Source organism: Lissotriton vulgaris, chromosome 1_1 (assembly GCF_964263255.1).
Source record: "Lissotriton vulgaris chromosome 1_1, aLisVul1.2, whole genome shotgun sequence".
In the NCBI taxonomy this organism is placed as follows: domain Eukaryota; kingdom Metazoa; phylum Chordata; class Amphibia; order Caudata; family Salamandridae; genus Lissotriton; species Lissotriton vulgaris.
In genome coordinates, this window is record NC_141685.1 from 500,933,453 (window position 1) to 500,954,472 (window position 21,020).

General features: G+C 44.9%; 1 protein-coding gene across 2 annotated transcripts in view; it reads left to right on the plus strand.

Annotated features, from left to right (window-relative positions):
- The window catches only part of LOC147747399 (serine/threonine-protein kinase TNNI3K), a 2,862,006-nt gene that overhangs the window by 3,362 nt on the left and 2,837,624 nt on the right, over positions 1 to 21,020 (plus strand). For both annotated transcript variants that reach the window (XM_086953862.1, XM_086953863.1), the window contains exon 2: positions 14,740 to 14,907. In XM_086953862.1, coding sequence (XP_086809988.1) covers positions 14,740 to 14,907 — 168 coding nt within the window. The remainder of the gene's footprint in view (positions 1 to 14,739; positions 14,908 to 21,020) is intronic.

The window sequence follows — 21,020 nt, forward strand, 5'->3', positions numbered from 1 at the left end:
CACTTCAATTATGGGGGAACGAAGGCCTGAAATGTTGGCCGAGTTACCCGTGTACCAGACACGTATTATGGAGTACTCTCAGTCATATGAGGGCAATCAGTGGTTTTGTTATGATAATGTTTTTAGGAAGGCCAAGGAGTTCGACACATCTCTGACGTGGGATTGTTACGACTCCATTTCTTGGCAAAAGATGGAGAAATCAGGCATGTTAAAGGCACCATTGGTGGGGGGAAGCGGGGGAGAGTTTTCCCGCCATTCATCTGGGGCGCCCTTTCGGGCAGGTTCAAGTAATGAGCATCACTCGAGATCGAGTGGCAATACAGGCAAAAAGGGCATCTGCTGGAATTTTAACAGAGGAAAGTGTACGAGGTCCCAGGGGTCATGCAAGTTTAGGCACGACTGTGGGGGGTGTGGGCAATCCTCGCATCCTGAGACCATGTGCAGAGCCAAGACGGGTGATAACGGAGGTAGGGGAAGCGCCAAACAGGTCTGAAATAGTCCGAGGGGCGCCTTTACCTACCCCGGTTGATACCATGGCAATGATTCCTTGGCTCAATGAATACCCGGATCATGTCTCCGCTGGGGTGTTGCGAGATGGGTTTTCATATGGTTTCCGCATCCCAGTGGGGAATTTTCAGGGTAAGGCACAGTGTAGGAACCAACTGTCGGTCCTGCAGAATACGGCGGTGGTACAGGCGAAGATTGTGAAAGAGTTGACCCGGGGTCGGGTTGCCGGACCATTCGACACGCCACCAGTTGCTAATTTTGTTTGTTCCCCTTTGGGAGTGGTCCCCAAGAAGGACCCGGGTGAGTTTCGATTAATACATAACTTGTCCGCCCCGAGAGGTCTTTCGGTGAATGATGCGATAGACCCGGAGGTGTGTTCGGTGCGGTACGCATCTTTCGATGAGGCCGTCGCCATGTTGAATCGCCTGGGGCCCGGAGCGCTGATGGCCAAATCAGACATCGAGTCAGCGTTCCGGTTGCTCCCGGTACACCCAGACGATCAGCGTCTCCTCGGTTTTATGTTTCAGGGGCGCTATTACATGGATAAATGTATGCCAATGGGATGCTCCATATCTTGTGCTTATTTTGAGAAATTCAGTTGTTTTTTGCAATGGGTATTCACAAGAATGACGAGGTTTCAACATGTTATGCATTATCTTGACGATTTTCTGTTCCTGGGTGCAGCTGGGGATCCAGAATGTGCACAAGCTTTAAATGAATTTTGTGGTCTGATGAATCAGTTTGGTGTGCCATTGGCACCAGGTAAGACGGTGGGGCCATCAACTTCGCTCGAGTTTCTCGGAATAGAGCTCGATTCACTGGAAGGTTGCTTCCGGCTGCCCAAAGAAAAGGTGGGGAGATTCAGGGCCTGTATTCGGGAAACCAAGGTGAACTTGCATCAATTGCAGCAAACGGTGGGTCAGTTGAATTTTGCCCTTAGAGTAATGCCAATGGCCCGCCCTTTCTCCCGCTCGATTGCTCAAGCCATGGTCGGTCTTAAAGAAGGGCACCATCGCACGAGGCTCTCGGCCGAGATTCGCCAGGACATGCGCATTTGGTTGGCATTTCTGGCGGATTTCAATGGTCGGGTGGTCTGGAACAAGCCGGCGGTGTCCTCCGAGGAGTTGGGGCTGTGGACAGATTCGGCGGGGAGTATAGGCTTTGGCGCCATATTCGGTAATCACTGGTCGGCCCAAAAATGGCCGTCATGGTGGCACGAGTGTGGGCTGACGAGCAACATTGCGTTTCTCGAACTGTTCCCTATTCTGGTGGCCCTACAAACATGGCCTGAGGGGTTCCGGGATCACTCTGTGGTGTTCTGGTCGGATAACATGACCGTGGTTGAGTGTATCAATAGTCAGGCAGCACGATGCAAATGGATTCTGAGATTGCTTAAGGAAATTGTGTTACTATGTATGCGATTGAACGTACTCTTTAGGGCAGACATGTGCCAGGAGTACTGAATCAGGCGGCTGATGCGCTTTCTCGTTTCCGTATGCAGGCCTTCTGGGGTTTTCTGCCCACAGCGGACCCGGTGTCGGTACCATTCCCCGAAGCTCTCTGGTCTCTCGGTGCCCCGAACTACAAAACCTCGTGGGAGAGAGTTTAGCACCCAGGACGAGGAAGGCATATGAAGGGGCGTTCCGTTCTTATCAGTCCTTTTTGGGTTCGGTTAGGGGGGAGCTTTGGGGCCAGGAAGAATATGTCGTAAAGTTTTTGCTGTCGTTACATCAGGCAGGCAAATCGGTAGCCACGGCCCAGAGGCATCGGGCCGCCATTTCCTTCATGGCGCGGGCTCATGGGATCCAGGACCCTACTGCATCTTTCGTAGTACAGAAAGCGCTGCGTGGGTGGCAACGCCTTGAGGGTCGCAGAGTAGATGACAGGCACCCGATAGGTCTGGAGAGGTTGGCTCTGTTATTTTCCGTTCTCCCTGCGACTTGTTCATCCCAGTCTGAAACAGTGTTATTCAGGGCCACTTTTGCATTAGCATTCCATGGGGCTATGCAGGTAAGCGAACTGGTGGCGAGGAACAAGCAGGATACGGGGGGGGGACTGTGCCGAGAGCACGTTCTAGTTAAGGGGGATACGATGATGGTCTCGTTTCCCAGGTCCAAGACCGATCAGGGTGCGATCGGGGACAGTATAGTAGTCCATCGGAGTCCCGGATCTCCCATGTGCCCCGTCGTATGCGTTGAGGAATATTTGGCGCAGAGGGCGGCATCATGGGGGGGGGACCCTGTTGAGGCACACTGATGCCACCCCACTGACGAGGTTTCAGTTCCAGCGGGTGCTAGCAATGGCAATTTCGGCCGCGGGCTTGAACCCGGGCGATTTTGGGACCCATTCCTTCCGGATAGGGGCTGCTACAGAGGCTACAGCCAGGGGTCTGAGTGTGGAAAAAGTGAAACAATTGGGGCGTTGGTCCTCGAACTGTTACAAAAGGTATGTGCGGTTGCACATGTTGTGAAGCTGTAATCATGTACTCACGCTTCTTGTTTTTGTTTGGTTTACAGTTTCGCAAGCTTACGAGGCGGGGCGGACTGTGCAGTCGACCCGACACCTGGGAACCAGCGGTCAAAGATCACCGGCTGCGGAAAAAGTGGTGTGGGTCGTGGGCCACTCATACGTGAGGCGTGCCGCGGACGTATTTAAAGCAGGTGACATGATTCACATGGCTGGGGAATACGGGTACAGGGTGACCTTCTACGGAAGGGGCGGGCTCTGTATTGACCAGTTTCAACCTTTTGTCGAGGGTTTGTTAGGGCGGACAAGGTCACCGCCATCTATAATCATAGTGCATCTTGGGGGCAATGATTTGGTGACCACTGGTAGACGACTACTTCTCGAGGCGATACTATCCACAGTGAGTTGGTTGGCGAGAAGGGTTCCAGGGTGCACAATTGCATGGTCCCATATGATTCCACGAAAAGTGTGGCGGAGGGCGAATTCTGTGTCTGCTATAAATCATTCGGTGAAGAAAGTAAATACCAAGTTGGCTAGACTGTTTCGTAAAGTGCATTGCATTCGATTCCTCATGGTTGTATCAGGGGGGACAGTATGTATCTGGAGGATGGGGTCCATTTGTCCCGGGTGGGGAATTCTTTACTCATAGGAGACCTCGTAGCCTGGTTAAAGAGTTTACAGCATGACCTTTAGGTAGGATTTTTGTGGGGGGTCCGGATAGCCGGTCAACTATCCGGCCTGTGGCGGTAAGGTCATGATCGGTGAGCAGTAATTGGAAGATCCGTGGTAAGTTGTGTGGGGTGGGGAGGGGGGTCCACGCTACCTTCTAGACACCTCACACGAGTCCTCGTCGAGTTAATGGGGGCCCCCGTCAAGACAAGGGAAATTGGTATGTGCACATGAGGTACAGTCCTCTGTGTGGCCGCCCCTCACAAGTGAGGTGGTAGTTCTGGTTTAGGGATCTGACACCGGTTACGACCTTGCCGTTGGCCCTTAACGTTAGGATATACAATTTCAATTTAAAAATGTTTTGTAGGATGTTAGTATCGGCTAGGAGAACCTTTGTATTAGAAATATGTTAAGGTCAGCCAAAACATCGATATATGAAAATGAAATTGTACATGATATGAAACTGTTATTTTAATGTTTTAATTTTGTTTCATATTTTAATAAATACGGCCGGGAGGGTAACTCCCTCCCGCCTTCCAAAAGTTCAGAAATGTTTCCGTATTCCCATTCTTGGGGATTGTGTTGAGAGGGGGTGGCGGGTATCTCAGCCATATTAGTTAGTTCAAGGCAAATCTGTACATAGTACATAGTCTGATTGAAAATTAAATCTAAAAATCCATTGTACTAAGTATGAACTGATAGTCTTTGTGAATCGCCCCCAACTTGTGTATACCTGTTTTAACATGAATGATCTTATTGACGAATGTCTGTAAACAATACACATCAAATAAAATATGTTGTCTACCATAGTTAGAAACATGAAATTTCATTCCAGTTAAACATCGAAATCCAGCAATCTATATATCATTCATTAAGAAGGTTCTTTCATTTCCTCTTCGATGTTTTAAACAAGCGCTAACCTTAGTTTCTAACCCAGTTTTAAATGGTGACTCTATGCATCTCAACTGGAGTTCTCTATAAGCACCTTGTTTGTACGGTAGCACTGTGTCAATAGAAACATATCTCAGCAGATCACTTCTGCCTCTGTGCATTTCATGAAAGTGTCAAGCCACTGGGAAATGTTTATCATTGGTCAAATTGCTTACTTGCTCAAGTAATGAATTTTTAAATTAACTCGGTGTGTGGTACTTCATATTATTTCACAAAATTTCTATGAGTGCATGCCTCACAATCACTACATTTATAGAAACTTAGCAAGTTCTTTTTGGCTGTTCATTTCTACCTATGATAGTTGGGTAGGGGCACAGCAACAGCACAGCTCCAGGTCAGAGTATTCAAAGAGTATCAGAGCTGAATTTTGGTCTTTCTCAAAGGTGATAATGATTTCCTTTCTGGCATGTGTAGTTGTGATTTCATTTCTACTGATCAGTTCAAATATGTTGTGCATTTGTGGTGAAGGTTGTATTCTTAACCTATACATGATTTTGTCCTTTAATGTCCCTTGAGCTCTAATTTAGTGTTTGATAGCACTGGAAACACTCTTGTTTCTGGGCAATTAGCAAAATCTGAAGGAAAGTTCAGTCATAGAATTTCTCTACCATAGTAGTAAAGCGTGGAGGAACTTCCACCACCAGTGCAATCTCCTCTGGATTTAGTATTTTCACAATCAGCGGCACTTTATGGTGCTGAGGTTTGGGGGCCTTCCTGTAAGACAAATTTTGAACGGGATGAAAACAATTTCATACGTAGGTTACTTAAAATACCGATTAGAACTCCCCTAGTTCCAGTGTTTTTGGATATTGATATTAAACGCACGGATTATCAAGCTATTTTAAGGCCATTACTCTATTGGGTAAGGTTATGGACTACTCCGGAGTTGTGAAACTATATAAGCGGTTTAATAGAAATCATGCAGATTGATGAGCACAAGAATATTGAATGGCTAAAACATATTTCATATTGGTGCATTAGGATAGGGCTATCCCATTTCTGGGAAGAGCCCCTGAGCATGACACCTCCTTGTAAACAGCTCCTAAAGTCCATTTTTTGGTCTCACGTCAATAGTGAAATACTACATAGTTCATCAGCTGGTACCCTGACTCAGAAGTTTCTGACCGTAAAGGATAGTGTTTCCTTCGAACCCTTCATGAATGAGATAGGCCCACCATTAGCAAAATCCTTACATTTGCAATTTAGATACGGGGTCCTGCAGACAAATGCAAATACTTGTAGGTGGGGGGGCAATAAGGAGACTGATCGTTGTACCCTTTGTTCGCAAAAGGCGAAAGAGGATAATGTTCATTTACTTTTCTTTTGCTCGGTCTACAAGTCTCCTAGGTCTCGATGGATCAGACCTTTATGCAAAAATGTGGGCGTTAGGTCCTACAAAGAAGCTGAACGTATAATTAAATCCAATACTTCACAACTGGTAGTGTTTTGCATAAGTAGGTTTCTATTTAATGTGTACCTCATTAGGAAGAAGCTTGGCCTTAAGCTATAGTGCAAATAACCCGATTTTAGTTTCCTCCTCTTTGCACGTTTTTGTACAATGTATATTTTTAAGTAAGGTATTTAAATGTTTTATATTCTGGCTTTTAAATCAAAATTTTATCTTATTTAAGTAATGAGATTGTCGGTTTTAGGGCGGTAATTGTAAATATGGATAATTTGTATACTTGTCTCTCTCCAATTTATCGTAGCCTCATTACATGGATATTTGCTTGTAAAAGGTATTGTGGATATTTGCTTGTAAAATGTTTTATTTTCTTTGCTTTTATGGCTAAAGTAGCCGAAATAAAGTTGAAACAACAACATAGTATTTTTACCAAAAATTGGAGGAGTTTCCATTCTCACCATCTCTAAATCAGGCCCTAAGATTTTATGGTGGTGATAACTGCCTGCAAGGGTGTTTAGTGAATTTTCCATTTGCGGACGTTTTTGTTGTCAGGGGCACGTTTCACGAGAAAGTTCCTAAAGTGTAATGGTTGGCATGCTGTACAGGCCGGGCTATCAGCTTTGTTCCTGTTATATATCTTCATCACCTCATTATCCTAGGCCTCAAGCATACAGGGAGATTTTATGTGGGGTGGAACTATAAGGGTTAGTACTCAACAGAGCAGATTGCGTGCCTGTTGTGTTTATGTATGTTAAGATTTTATGTGTTCGGGTATTTCTGTGTGCTTGTGCAGTAACTCCTGTTACACTATTACATACAGTGCACTTTAGTTGCATGTAAGATTGCTATAAGGGGAGTGTTTTGTTACTGTCTGTTCTAAACTGGTTCTCTGTGTGAGGGAAGCTTGAAGTTTTGCCTTCCATGCTCTATCTTGTGATTGATTGTAAGCCAGAAAACAATCACTACTGATGTACATGTTGAACGGGTTTGTTTCATGAGTGAAGTTTACACTGCTGCTGTTTATAAACTACCTGTTCTGTGTGAAGGAAGATTGTGATGCTGGCTGTAATGGTTAGGGCCCTAGGTCCTCATGCAGGACAAACAGCTACATATAGAATGGTACTGGAACTGGCCCAGGGCACATGCACCTGGCCCCTTTTATTAGCAGGGTCACCTGACCGGTGACACCTGTGATGGATGGGCGTGGGGTGAGTGGGAAACCAGCCCTCAAGAAGTGGTTGGTGGAAACACATTATTGTAGAAACACTAGACCGTGACCAGACGGTCACCACATCCCTCCCAGACTTTATTGAAAATAGACAATAAGTCCTACCTGTGAGAGAGAACAAAACACCAAAACAAAAACACCACTGAGTCTATACAGGCAGTCTGCAGGACAGGATGAGTGGACAAGTGCACCCAGGAGCACCTGACTTCACAGCACACATCCATAGTTTAATCCTAGTGTTAAAGATTGCAGGAATCTGTTAGCATGAGCTGAAAGCCATTTTGTACTTGGCAGCCATCTTAGTTAGCCATGTGCTTGCCATGTGCTTTCTACCTCTTCCAGAGCCTTGCACATGCTCAGAAAGGCCTAGCTGATAGAATGCACCTGCTCCTAGTATAGAACTGTCAGGCTATTCTTACTGATGTGCTCATTTTAGTCTCTCCTCCCACTTTATTTAGCAAGCAAATTTTGTATGGCCATATTAGTCATTTTGCATGCTGGTATGTGCCAGGACCTCCCCTTGGTTTTATGCTGACTAATGTAACCTACGCATATATAAGGCCCCTGTTCCCTGTACTCCTTAGAATGCTTCCCACAGTGGTCTGAGGGTACTGTGTGACGCAATCTCCCTCATCTGAGGTTAATAAATGCATTATTTTTATATTATAGCTTCTGTGCCAATCTCTTATTTGTTGGTTAAAAGAACCAGGTGTATCAGTGAACCCCCTTAGGAGGTTTATATTTCTTCAAATGGTGCCCGAATCGTGGACCTCATCAGAGAAGCGGCATTCCAAGGGAGTAGTCTTGACAGGAGACAGGAATATACAGAGTAGGATAGGACAGGACTCTACTAAGAAGGTACCCTGTGCACGGAGATTCTCTGTCTCTGCAGCCCAGTATATTTCTAGTCTTCCTGATTTTGATCCTACAAATGTTTACCGCTCCTGACTGAGAACCCTTTTGGCGCGAGTATTCTAAATTGACCGTTAGGTCACTCAGAACTTGGCAGTGAGAGGTTGGAGATTTGGCCTTTTTGGTTTTGGAATTGTATGGAAATTGGCCAATATTTGGAATTTGGATATATATGAATTGCAATTCATATAGACAGGTAATGAGGAGACTTTTATCTACTTTTTATAAAACTTGAACGGCACACATTGAGAGAAGTGCTACTTTGCGTATAATATTGCATAGGCTGCAATATTTTTGGCATGCCTGTTTTTAGCTTACATCGTAGAATGTGTTGCTTTCTTGGAGGTACCATTATGGAACTAGAATGGAATCAGCCGGCTCCTCTAGAGGGGATACTTAAATAGGTTTAGGTATAAAAACATATTTCTTCCTTGGTGACTACGTACCCCATGAAATTAAATATGTACATAAAAAAGGATCCTGATTTGTGCACTTGAAACTTTTAAAAGTAGTGATATGCAGAGCACTTTTTGAGTGTTCTGTCAGCCAAAATTAGCGAATATGGTGTATGTTGGCTTCTTGAACATGAAATAGTCTTTGGGCTGTTTTGGTGCAGTTTTTTTGGGACTATTTTTGAGAGCTTTTCTTGTAAATATGACTTACAATTAGTATTTACAAATGGTTAGGTTTAAGTACAGTCTGTGGGCTGTCTTTTGTTTCTGTCCTAAGTGTTGATTTGTGGGTTAATCGTGTGTTTAAATGTCTCTGTGGATTGTGATTTGACAACACTGGTACTTGTGTGAGTAAGTAGCGATTGCTCTTTTTGTGTATGAATGTCTAGCCTTAAGCGCGCTGTATTGTGTGTTCTGAATGTATGAACCCCTTCTGTAAATGTCTGGAATGAGCTCAATGTGTTTTTTTTTAAATTCTTTTTATTATATCCATTGTAATCAAGGCACATAGCATTCCAATTATAAACATATACATTGCTATCTGTCTGTAAGCAGTTCCGTAGCATTGGTGTAATGATAATCATGACAACACAGTGATTTATATAATTCCTGATTTTAATCTCAAGTCCTTTCCCCATTATCTTCGTCAGTGCCTTCTTTCGCCTGCTCCCTCTGTGGCTTACAGATGTAATCTGTGGTTTTTAGGTCTCGACTATTCTATCCCGTTAGGGATTGAATAGGCGAGATTATAGTAAGCACTCAGAAAAGTCTACCTAGCCTGCGGATCGCGTACAGTTCATGTGAGGCAGGCGTGTGAGGCAGTCGCGTACACATCAAACACCATCGGCCTCGGCATCAGACTTCAAAGGAATCCGCTCCCCCGCCCCCCATCAGACTTCAAAGGAATGCGCTCCCGCTCCCCCACGCCCCCGCCACAGCAATGCCAAGACCTTGTTTTTTTTCTTTGCATCCATTTCGCTGGGAAGCCGTTTTTTGTTCTGCGTTCTGTGCACCTTTCTCGTTTTATTTTTCTGAACGAAAGTGAAAGCCCACAGTGCTTGTTTACAGTAGCTTTGCTCCTCAAATGCTGTTGCTGTGTTGCCATCTCTCTAGGGACACTCAGCTTGAAAACACTTGACTTGCTAGCTGCAATGCTACATCCGCTATGCTTTGCCTCTAGACACGTTGTTCCCTCGCAGACTGTGCTGACTCTGCCCCTCCTGATTCTGAAACTGACCAACGCAGTCACCATGCAGTCTCTTCTCTCTGTCTTATGATGTCTGCCCTGCCACCATTTACTTCGGACCCTCACCCCTCCTCACCCTCACACAACCTCACACCCTCACTTACTTTCACACTTTCACCCACCCTCACACACCCTCACCCTCACAACCCTCTCACCCTCTCACCCTCACCCCCCCTCACCCTCACACACCCATCACCCTCACACACACCCTCACCCTCACTCACCCTCTCACCCACTCACCCACCCTTTCACCCTCACACACCCCTCACCCTCTAACCCCCTCACCCTCACACACCCTCTCACACACTTCGGACCCTCACCCCTCCTCACCCTCACACACCTCACACCCTCTCAACCCCTCACACACCCTCACTCACCCTCACACCCTCACCCACCCTCACACACCCCCCTCACCACCCTCTCACCCTCACTAACCCTCTCACCCTCACTCATCCTCACCCCCACACACCCTCACCCTCACACCCCCTCACCCTCTCACACACCTCCTCACCCTCACACCCCTCACTCTCACAAGCCCTCACCCTCACACCCCCTCATCCTCACCCTCCCTCATCCTCACCCTCCCTCATCCTCACCCTCCCTCACCCTCTCACACTCCTTCTCACCCTCACACACCCTCTCACCCCCACATCCCCTCACCCTCCCTCACCCCCCTCACGCCCCTCACCCTCACACACCCCTCATTCACCCTCTCACCCACCCTCACCCCCTCACCCACCCTCTCACCCTCACCCACCCTCTCACCCCCTTTCACCCTCACACACCCTCTCACCCTCACACCCTCTCACCCTCACACACCCTCTCACCCACCCTCTCACCTTCTCACCCACCCTCACCCTCACACCCCCTCACCCTCACTCACCCTCATATACCCTCAAAAACTCACCCTCACACACACTCTCACCCTCACCCTCACCTCTCCTCTGTCTCCTGACTAAGCCTCTTGCTGTAATCTACCTTTCACAGGGACCTCCTTGTCATGTCATGTCTTCTCTTTAGGACCCGAATCTTTTTCTCGTGGACCTGAGCGATCTTCTGGGTGCCCCACTCCCTGGCTGGAGAGTCACCTTTCTTCCTGCTCTACTTTGTCTTCACTCGAGGACGCACTACTTCCGCCTCAAGGCTATGCCGTGGTGGCACTTGGTCCTGCCGAAGGACGGGCCCGGCACGGCACGGTCAGTCACTTTATTGACATTATTGATATTATTGGTGGGCCAGCGGTGGCTATTCTGTTCTAGGGGTGGGTGACTGATTTAGCCTTGTTACTTCCCCTTTTTTTTCTCTGAGGGCTCACTCGCTTCTGGATCTGGCACCCAATCTCCCTCTGCAGATTGCCTATTCCCTCAGGCCAACGCACATTGAACCTTCTCTGGCAGCTTGTGGCTCATGCCGCTCTAGGCCTTTTCCTCCTAGACACTGTGTTTCTCTAGGATTTGTTGCTTTGGGTTCAGTTGCCTTTTTTTATCACTACCTTGGCTGAGTCTCCCATTTTTAATCCTTGGCAGCCCATGAGGTGCACTCCTAGCAGTCTCCTAATTTCCTTAGCACTTTCTTTCCTTCGTGTCCCACTCTATGTACGGCCCACTTGTCTCCTATCTCTTACTGAGGAACAAAGGCAATTGGTTTCACTGAACCTGCCTGTCCTTTACCTAGCTGGGGCAGCTTAAGCTACTTGAGGCACTCTGTGGGGGTTTACAGTCTCTTGCTGAGGTGCCCGGGAGCAGTGCACCCTCGCTTCTACTAGTTTCCTGCCTTTCGTTGGAGTTACACTGTCCTCCTCACTGGGCATGGGTACATGCCCCCTGTGCTCTCTTCCTACTACTTGATGTGGCATAGGACTCTGGCAGTGCATGTACAACAGGTGGCGGGGCAACCACCTCTATTCTAGGGCCTTGGCATCCTTCTTGGTGCTGAAAGCAGTTTCCTTTTCAGAAAAAAAATACTGGCTTGGGACTGGTGCATTACCCACAAATAACCACTAGATGGAAAAAATATTATTTCAAGAAATCTCAAGACAAATTTTCATTTCTATCGAGTAACTGCAACCTCCATCTTCCAGAATCAGAAAAACATTGTTTTCCCTTCAGATGAAGGAGGGCACACATATATGCACTGAAGCATCATATATAGGAGGATTCTTTTTTGATATAAATATTCAATGATTGGGTTCCAAAGAGCGCAAGGTGTTTTTTCCAGTTACAACAAACTTGTGGAATTAGAGGACACATTACAACCCTGATTAAGTACTTATAGGACGAAACGCGTTGGCTGGGCTGAGCATCTGTATGTATCCGCAAAAGGAATACTAATTAATCAAGAAGCTTTTCATCACAAACCACGTGACTCTGTTGCATGATTTATGACAACTTCTGATGATTTGGGTTGGACTTATGATAATTATTGTGGTCATTAAATTGTGATGCCTTGATGCCATAATTGTTATGAAACCAGTAAATACTTGTAGGAATATTATATGTTTAGATAAGATGTTCTTGTGTCATCTTTTTCAATAGATTGTCTCCATAGTTAAACTTGAAAGAGCAAGTGTAGCTGAGATATTGGAAAAGTGTAGGGCTTGCATGGAGGGTGTGGATAGAAGGGTAACAGAGGAAGGCCGATTCACTCTTGAGTTAGTTCAGCTTACAGCCAAGAACTTTGTATTTTACCCTCGAATGTGCAGGATGCCAATCTGGCTAGAATGTTTTCTATGACCCAACTGAGTTAATCTGCCTTTGAGGCTTGAGAGAGGTTTGTAACGGCAACCCCTGCTCAAATCAGTGTTAGAAGTGGGCGGGATCGGAAGGGCATATCACACTGAGTAGAAAAAGTAACCTAAAAAGTAATCACAAAGTAATCCAAAAGTAAGTACAACTGTTTTTAAGCATTGTAGCTAACTGTAACAAAGTCAAATTCATTCAGCTTGCATATTCTTGTAACCTGTCTGTGAAATTACAATTTTACTTACCATTACCTAATCCTGCTTGGTTCTAAAAAAAAATACAATAAAAGAAGTGTTTTTATACACACAATTGGCCTGAGTTCCTTCTTTGAGTGTGTGCTATCATTTCTTGCCTGAGTGTGTACAATAAATGCTCACCACTACCCTCCGAAAAAAAGCGTTATTGCTCGCCCACAGTACCACAAATAGAGTGTAAGGTATTATCTACTTTTACCTTTGTAAGCCTTTGGGGATCCACTGGACCCTGTATATACTATACCAAAGCAAGGTATAGTGTACACAAAGCCAGCTTCCTACACTTATAATTCCAGAGTTGATATATTTGTAATTCTCAATACTAACTACCTTGAGTAGTAATTACACAAACTACTAATATAATAGTTCTATCTCATTCATCTGAAACTGCTTAAAGCATCTGCAAAACCAACATGTCTGGGTTGTATTAGGTGTATATATTCACTTTTGTGTGCTATGTCTAGATACAATAACAGGAAATAAGAGGCATCTAATGCTGGCTTCATGACATGCTGCGTGAAGCACATAATAAATGTAGGACTACAAGTTTGCATTGAGCGTGGGGTAAAGAATGATCAATTGTGCTCCCCAAACGTGGGGTCTCCTGTCACAGAATTTAAACCCAAATTTTATATTCAGAAATGGTTTGAAAAAAGGAGAAGTGCTGATGAAAGAAACTGCCTGGCTCGGAGACAAATGGCTTATGATTCCACTTATAAGCGTATTTGGGACATTCTGTTATTGAAAAAATAGCCCACATTGTAAATGTACTTTAATGTCAATAACTCATATATTAAACCTCAAATAAACGTGTATCTATCGGTTGCATTAAATAACGTTCTAAGCTGTAACTGGTCAGTGAATACCAAACATACTAAAAATTGGTATGTTTTGCTCTTTCTAGCCATACCTCTGACTCCGCCCACTGACCCAATCCTCTGGTTATTTCTGCCTCCAGATGCTCCGCCCACAGTTCCCCTACTTTGTTTTCCCCACTTCGACCACTGGCTCAAATGCTGTAGTTTACTCCGGCCTAGGAGGAGTAGGTGGAATGTGGGCCTTTTAAAGATTGTGTTGTTACTGCTCGGGTCAAAAACCTTGATTGGTCTTAACCCCTCCCATGCTGGTGACGAACCCCAGCCGTCACGCTCTGCAGTGCTCGTGTGCGGATGACGGCTGGAGTTCGTCTCGGCCCGCCCTGTTCTTTTGTTTACCGCACAGCGGAAAAATCGCGACCGCCTGGAAGGGGTTAAAAATAAATAAATAAATAAATATGTGCATGGCTACTGTTGAGGTCCCCATTTCCGAATATTGCCCTTTTTGTATTGTTTTGCTCACTCAACACCATCTCTGCATGGTGCTTGTGCAACATGGATTAATGAACCTCCACTTTTTTTTGGGTGCACACAACTTCCAAAGGCCCAGATAGGTAGGCTGGTGCTGTTGAGCTGCCTGTGTGTTTTAGTCCTTATTGCAATTAAAATTTGTGTCTGTCTTTTAGTACCCTCACCCATCATCCCACCACACACGTTCTCCCATAACATGATAATTGCACCTCGGTGTTCATCATCCACAACATGAAAAGGCTTCCCACGTAGGCTAAAAATAAACTTTCCAACTGCAAACTCTACACTGGCTCGCTCGCTATCCATGTGGGTAAGCGCTTCAGCACTCCATATAAGTTTAGTAAGCAATATACAAATGCTACAAATAAATACATGTCAGCACATTAAGATTATTCAGTCTAAAGTTACAACTTATAAAGGTACTGCAGTTCAGTAAGCCCGATCCACTGTTTGATGCGAATTGGTAGCAATGCATCAGCTGACGAATATTCTTCTTTAATTGAATGACCTCCCGTATGTTTTTCAGTACATAACACAATTCATTTTCCTTCCTTCTCAATAGGCAAAGAAGTGCAAACTGGAGAGTTCTGGGACGTTGTTGTTATTACAGCAGTTGACAAAGAACAGGAGCTTGCTTATCAGCTACAGATAGCTGAAAAACTTAATCGAAAAGAATTGCCCCTTGGAGTTCATTATCATGTTTTCGCTGATCCGCCGGGAGCAAAAATTGGTTGGTATTAATTTCGTTGTGTATTTCTGTGTTCTGGCACATTTGCAATTAATTAACAGGATAGAATACTTAAACTGCATGCCTGTAAAGAAATGCATAGTGAATTGCACGGTAGTTACGACCACAGGAGGCGATTGCTGGATTTGGCACAATCTGTGCCACGAGTTAAACTATACAGAAGAAGGTTCATTTAAAAAAAAATAATAATAATAATTGGTGAGACTACGAATATGCGCTTTATCCATTCTATCTGCCTACCTTTTGAAGATTTCAGAAGCATAGGCAGAGAAGAAATTCCATTTTGATAGCAAGAAAGATAAAGGGAGATAGAAAGTGGCTAAACATATTTAGAGGATTTATGCTTCAGGATTAATGAAAAAGCAGACATATTGCCGTTTCATGTTGGCGGATGATATGTGGATCAATCAGAAGCTCAAAAATTGGACTGGACAGACTGCTGCACATCCATAGCGGTCTGATACCAATATGATTAATAAGATACGGACTGTGAACAGAAGCACTTTTAATACGTGAGCAGAAATATCTTAAAATGGTGTAAATGTGTACCTCACACTGAATAACGCATAATGCATTTCATTGAATGTATTGTGAATGCTGTAAGGTAAGAGATGAGGCCTAGGGAGGGAAGGGAGCTGAAGAGGGGACGAGTGTAGATTTTTAAATGTGTCTGAAATGCTAGGTCACGTCGGCATCACCTAATTACTAAGGTCTGGGACGAGGAATGTTGAGGAGCTAATATATATATGTATTCTTTTGATAATTTAGGCTGACGAAAAGCTAATATAACTGCAGGTTTAATTAATTTGATTGCATTCCTGTATGTCGCAGATAATTTCCTGTCTGATAAGCATGCATGCAATGACTTTTATTAAAAGAAAGCGATAATTATTCAATTGTATGTAACAGGATAAAATGTATTTCTGATATTTTTGTTAACTGCATGAATGGATGAAACGATATTTGGGTTTAGTTAAGAACCATCGCGCAAGGAGCAGTGGCTTCCATTTGGTTGGGCACATCATCACTCTCAGTGTGGTGAGAGAGATTTCATGAACTTAATTTGTGTGCCTTGTAACCATGGTTGAGTACGTTCAAACACACATCAAGAGGGGCACCAAAATGGAACAAATCTCTTTTACTTTACCATTGGCAGGTGGGTGTTGCCTTCAGATGGCCTAGTAGGCATTTGTAACAGCAACCTCTTCAACAACAAATGTGCAAGAATTCATTTTAGAGTGCAAGAACAGATTGCAGAGCCCAAACACTGAAACCAAAACATTGGTCTGAAAATCCCTGCCCTAGCAATGCTTCCTTTGTCACAAGATAATTGACAGACAGTGGAGCACATTTTTAAATGTGAAGGAATTTAAAATTGGAGGAAAAAAATTAAGTATCCTTTGATACCTGCTGACTGTGCAAGTGCTTTAAGCAGAATTTAGTGTGATTTAGATTTTTTTGTATTTGTTTGTGAATTAAATGAAATACATAATTGTTTGTTATTAATTTGATGAATGCACTTTCTGTATTTCTTGTGTATTGTTTTGAGGTTCAGGTAATTGAAAATGCTTAGGTCGGGGTCCTCAGCTTCCACTTGGGGTCCCCAGATTCCAATAATGATTCAGTGGGGTTCCCGGAACCCTTTAATGATTAAATGGGGGCCCATAGAAGTCAAAATGTTAAGAACCGCTGTACGCAAAAACAAGTATGGGGACACTGTTCCAGGGTTAGGGTGCAAACAGTCACCCATGTGCTACTTAAAGGAAAGGGAGAGAAAGTAGGAGTCCCAGGTGAAGCGGACCCATCAGACAAGGGAAAGAACATGTCTTGTCTCTTGTAACCCTCACACACCCTGAAGGGTGTCATGCTTCATCATCAGGCATGTTGCTCCTCGTTGGGCCCGCAATGCTATCCCCAACGGGTCCCCCGAAGAGTCACTTTGGCGGAGATCTTTTGAGACATGCCGGATAGTGCATGCGGGTGTGTGGGGTATGTAGGTCCTAGATGTGGGTACCAAAGTGTGTGCAAAGTGAGTCTAAGACTGAATAAGGGTAGCCTAAATAAAGGGGGGCAGGGGTGGTATACAGCTACACGCTTGTCAGAGTAAAAGCTCTTAAGTAGAGTATAATCCCAAGCGGCACATTGTGCCTAGGTATCATAAAACGGTCAACATGTTTCGTGCCTCAGTGGCCGCAAAAAGGTCATTGGCGCTTCTTCAGGACCAGGATTGGAAAGTATGGTGAAGTGCATGTGAAAAAGTATTAAAAGATAAATACCCATTGTATATGTCAGGGCGGGCCATTATGCTGATCCTGATCAGAATCTAGGACCGAAAAGAAAAGAAAGATACATAGGATTTGCATTAGACAATCTTAATGCAACATAGCACACCACTTCTGTGTGCATACCATACCAATGTCAAAGAAAAAAGTAAAACAGGAAACGAGCCCAAGGATGGGGCGCGAAACATGTTGACCATTTTATGATACGTAGGCACAATGTGCCGCTTGGGATTCTATTTCACTTAAGAGCTATTACTCTGACAAGGGTGTTACTGAATACCACAACCCCTTTTTTAGGCTACCCTTGTTCAGTCTTAAACTCACTATGCACACACTTTGGTACCCACATCTAGGACCCACATACCCCACACACCCACATGCACAATTTGGCATGTCTCAAAAGATCTCCACCAAAATGACCATTCGGGGGACCCGTTGGGGATTGCAGCGCCGGCCCAACGAGAAGCAAAATGCCCGATGATGAAGCTTGACTCCTTTCGGGGTGTGTGAGGGCTAAAAAAGACAAGACATGTTAATTCCCTTGTCTGATGGGTCCGCTTCACCTGGGATCCTACTTTTTCTCCCTTTCCTTTAAGTAGCACATGGGTGACTGTTTGCACAGTGTCCCCATACTTGTTTTTGCGTAAACGTTTGGGGAGCATGGACACTGGACCATTAATTAGCTCCCTGGTCCCCCCTCTTTCTTTTTTGATAGAAGAACCACTGTTCTACCTTATATAAACAGAAAGGTTACTTCCTTTAGCCGACTCGTTCTCTTATACTTTATTTATTTGTTTTGTAGGTTTGTATCGCGCTAGAATAAACTCCCGGAGGAGTATCTCTGCGCCTGTGACCTAGAGAGCGCTTTCAACAAGTCCAAAGGAATGAATTATGACTGAAACAGAAAGGTCTTTAGTTGTTTCCTAAAACTCAGATGTTCTGTGCATTTCCTGAGTAGCAGGGGTAGTCCATTCCATAAGGTGGGACCGGCTACGGACAAAGCCCTACCGCCATGCCTTACTTTCTTGGCAACTGGCACTGTTAAGAGCAGCTGGTTACTGGACCTAAGAGATCGCATCGGAGTATAAGGTATAAATTTGTCTGTCCAGTATGTTGGCCCTAAACCATGTAAGCTCTTATGGATAAGGCAGCAGATCTTAAATATCACCCTTTTCTGGACAGGGAGCCAGTGTAATTTATCCAAAAGTGGTTTGGATGGTGTTCTTGAAGGGGCATTTAAAACCATCCTTGCTGCCGTATTTTGCACAACCTGGAGTTTGGCTTTTACTCCCTCGTTGGCAGACAGCAGGAGCCCATTGCAATAGTCTAAACGACTAAGAATCAGAGCCTGCACCAAAGTTTTTCTTGTGGCATCTGGTAGCAGGGGGAAGACTTTTCTAAGAAGGCCAATCACATGAAAGCAAGTGCCCACCACTGAGTTGGCATGTTGCTTCAGGGAGATATCTCGGTCCAGGCGTACCCCCAAGTTTTTCACGACCAGTTTGGGTTGAGGAACTGGACCAAGATCCTGCGGCCACCAATCTGGGGTCCACAGGATCTTAGCATCTCCAAGAAGCAGGACCTCTGTCTTCCCTACATTGCATTGAAGGCAGTTTGATGACATCAAATTGGCTACTGCCTTCATGCCATTAGAGAAGGAGACCTTCACTTCGTTCGTGAGATGCCTAAAAGGATACAGTAGCTGGGTATCATCGCGTAAGATACGGGGATGAAACTAAACTCTCTCAGGATATTTGCCAGGGGGGCCACATAGATGTTAAAAAGAGTCAGGCTCAAACAAGAGCCCTGTGGCACCCCCTTGGCGATCTCCCTCTCAGCAGAACGAAATGTACCCATGCTAACCGTTTGAGTCCGGTTAGATAGAAAGCTTTTTAGCCAAGCTAAGGCTGTGTTCTTCAGCCCAATGTTAGCAGATCGTTCGAGTAGGATACTGTGAGATACAGTATTGAATGCTGCTGACAGATCTAGCAGCACCAGAACGACGGAAAAGCCTCTATCTTGATATCTATGGAGGTCATCTGTTACTGATAGTAACGCGGTCTCCATACCATGTTTAGGCCTAAAGTCAAACTGAGAGTGATCCAAGCAGTTTGTCTGTTCAAGAAAATTAGATAGATGCCTATTTACATACTTTTCAGCTAATTTTTCCATAAAGGCTATGGCCGATCCTTGTTCTGTCCTGCCACACTCTAACTTTTGGTACTAAAAGGCCCACAGTGAAACTTAAATGTTTCCTACTGCATTTTCTGGCTCCAAGGCCCTTCAATTGAGCCATGACTAGAAGGTTATTATTGTGTAGCCATTTGGGAGTGCCATTATTTGGATACTTTTTGGGTATTATTATTTATTATGCTTTTCTACCAGTTTCTAATTGATTGATATATAATTATTACCTATGGAGTCCTTTCCTCTGGCCATTACATATTTATTTTCAAAACTGTTTAGGTAGTGTTAGAACTGGGATTTCTGGTTGGCTAAGGCTTACGCCAAAGCCAGGCAGAAACCACCATTCTAGTCAGGGCAAGGGAGTCACACGCCAAGATAACCCCTGCTCACCCCCTTAGTAGCTTGGCACGAGCAGACAGGCTTATCCCGGGGGCAATGTGTAAAGCATTTGCGCACGCACACAACAGCAACAACATCCTAGGCACACCACAAAAGGAACTCCACCCAAGGTCATATAAAAATAACTTTTGTATTGTCAAAACATATCAGATAGTAATCACACAATATACATTGTGCCAACTGGCACGGGCAATATTCACACAAGATTATTTACACCAGGACAGGGCCACATGGGCCACTGTCAGAATCAACACCTAGCAAAAATAGCACTTCTAGAACTTAGAATAAGTGTAGCACAAAATAACAATAAAAGAGCACAACCAGTAACCACTGGTAACGGGTAGGTACACACTACGCAATACTAATAACCATAGGCGTAGATCACGCATGGACACATAACCTCTCTAGTATAAACTATAATAGGCAAAACACAACCACCTAAGAATAAAATACATTTAGGGGTATAGGTCAGAAGCATTCCACATGATGCAAAGAAACATTCAGAGGTGTAGGTAAGACGCATAATGCATAAAACACATTCAGCGGTGTCAGAGGCATAATGGCATAGCATATTACGCATAACTCACATTTGGGCCTAACAAGTAAAAATACAGTAGGCAATCTCCTCACTAGTCTAAAAACATTAGACTCTGCCTCCTAAGAATAAATCATATTTAGGGGCGTAACTCACAGAGTGAAAACATCTCACTAGCATAAACCTACATAGGTAAAATAACCTCACAATCACATTGCGCAAAAATCACATTAGGGCCTTGCGCCCTACCCACATACCAGCCCCCTGGCCAACTGGCCATCCAACAAGGGGACTCAAGAGCCCTGTGTCCAGAATGTCAGGGCGCGCTGCCAATGCAGCGCCAGTCAGGGGTGCGCCACCGGCGCAAACCTAAAAGTTGCAGCTACCCACTACTTGCTGGGCAGCTGATGACAGTAACAGGGCCTACACGTTGCAGCTGGCACTAAGTGCTGCGCAGCTGTAGAAGGCCTGGCACCTCTGTGCTATCTCTGTCCCTCACCGGGACTCTCTCTCTCATATTGCGCCTAAACGGTGCAGCTGACCACTAATTGCTGGGCAGCTGAGAATCAGCCAAACTGCGACCATAACTGCGCCTGTCGTTGGAGCCGCCAAGGCTCTGGAGAAGATATGCGCAGGATGGAGCCCCACATGGCTCTGTAAATACTTTTGGCACACAGGGGAGCCCTCTAGGC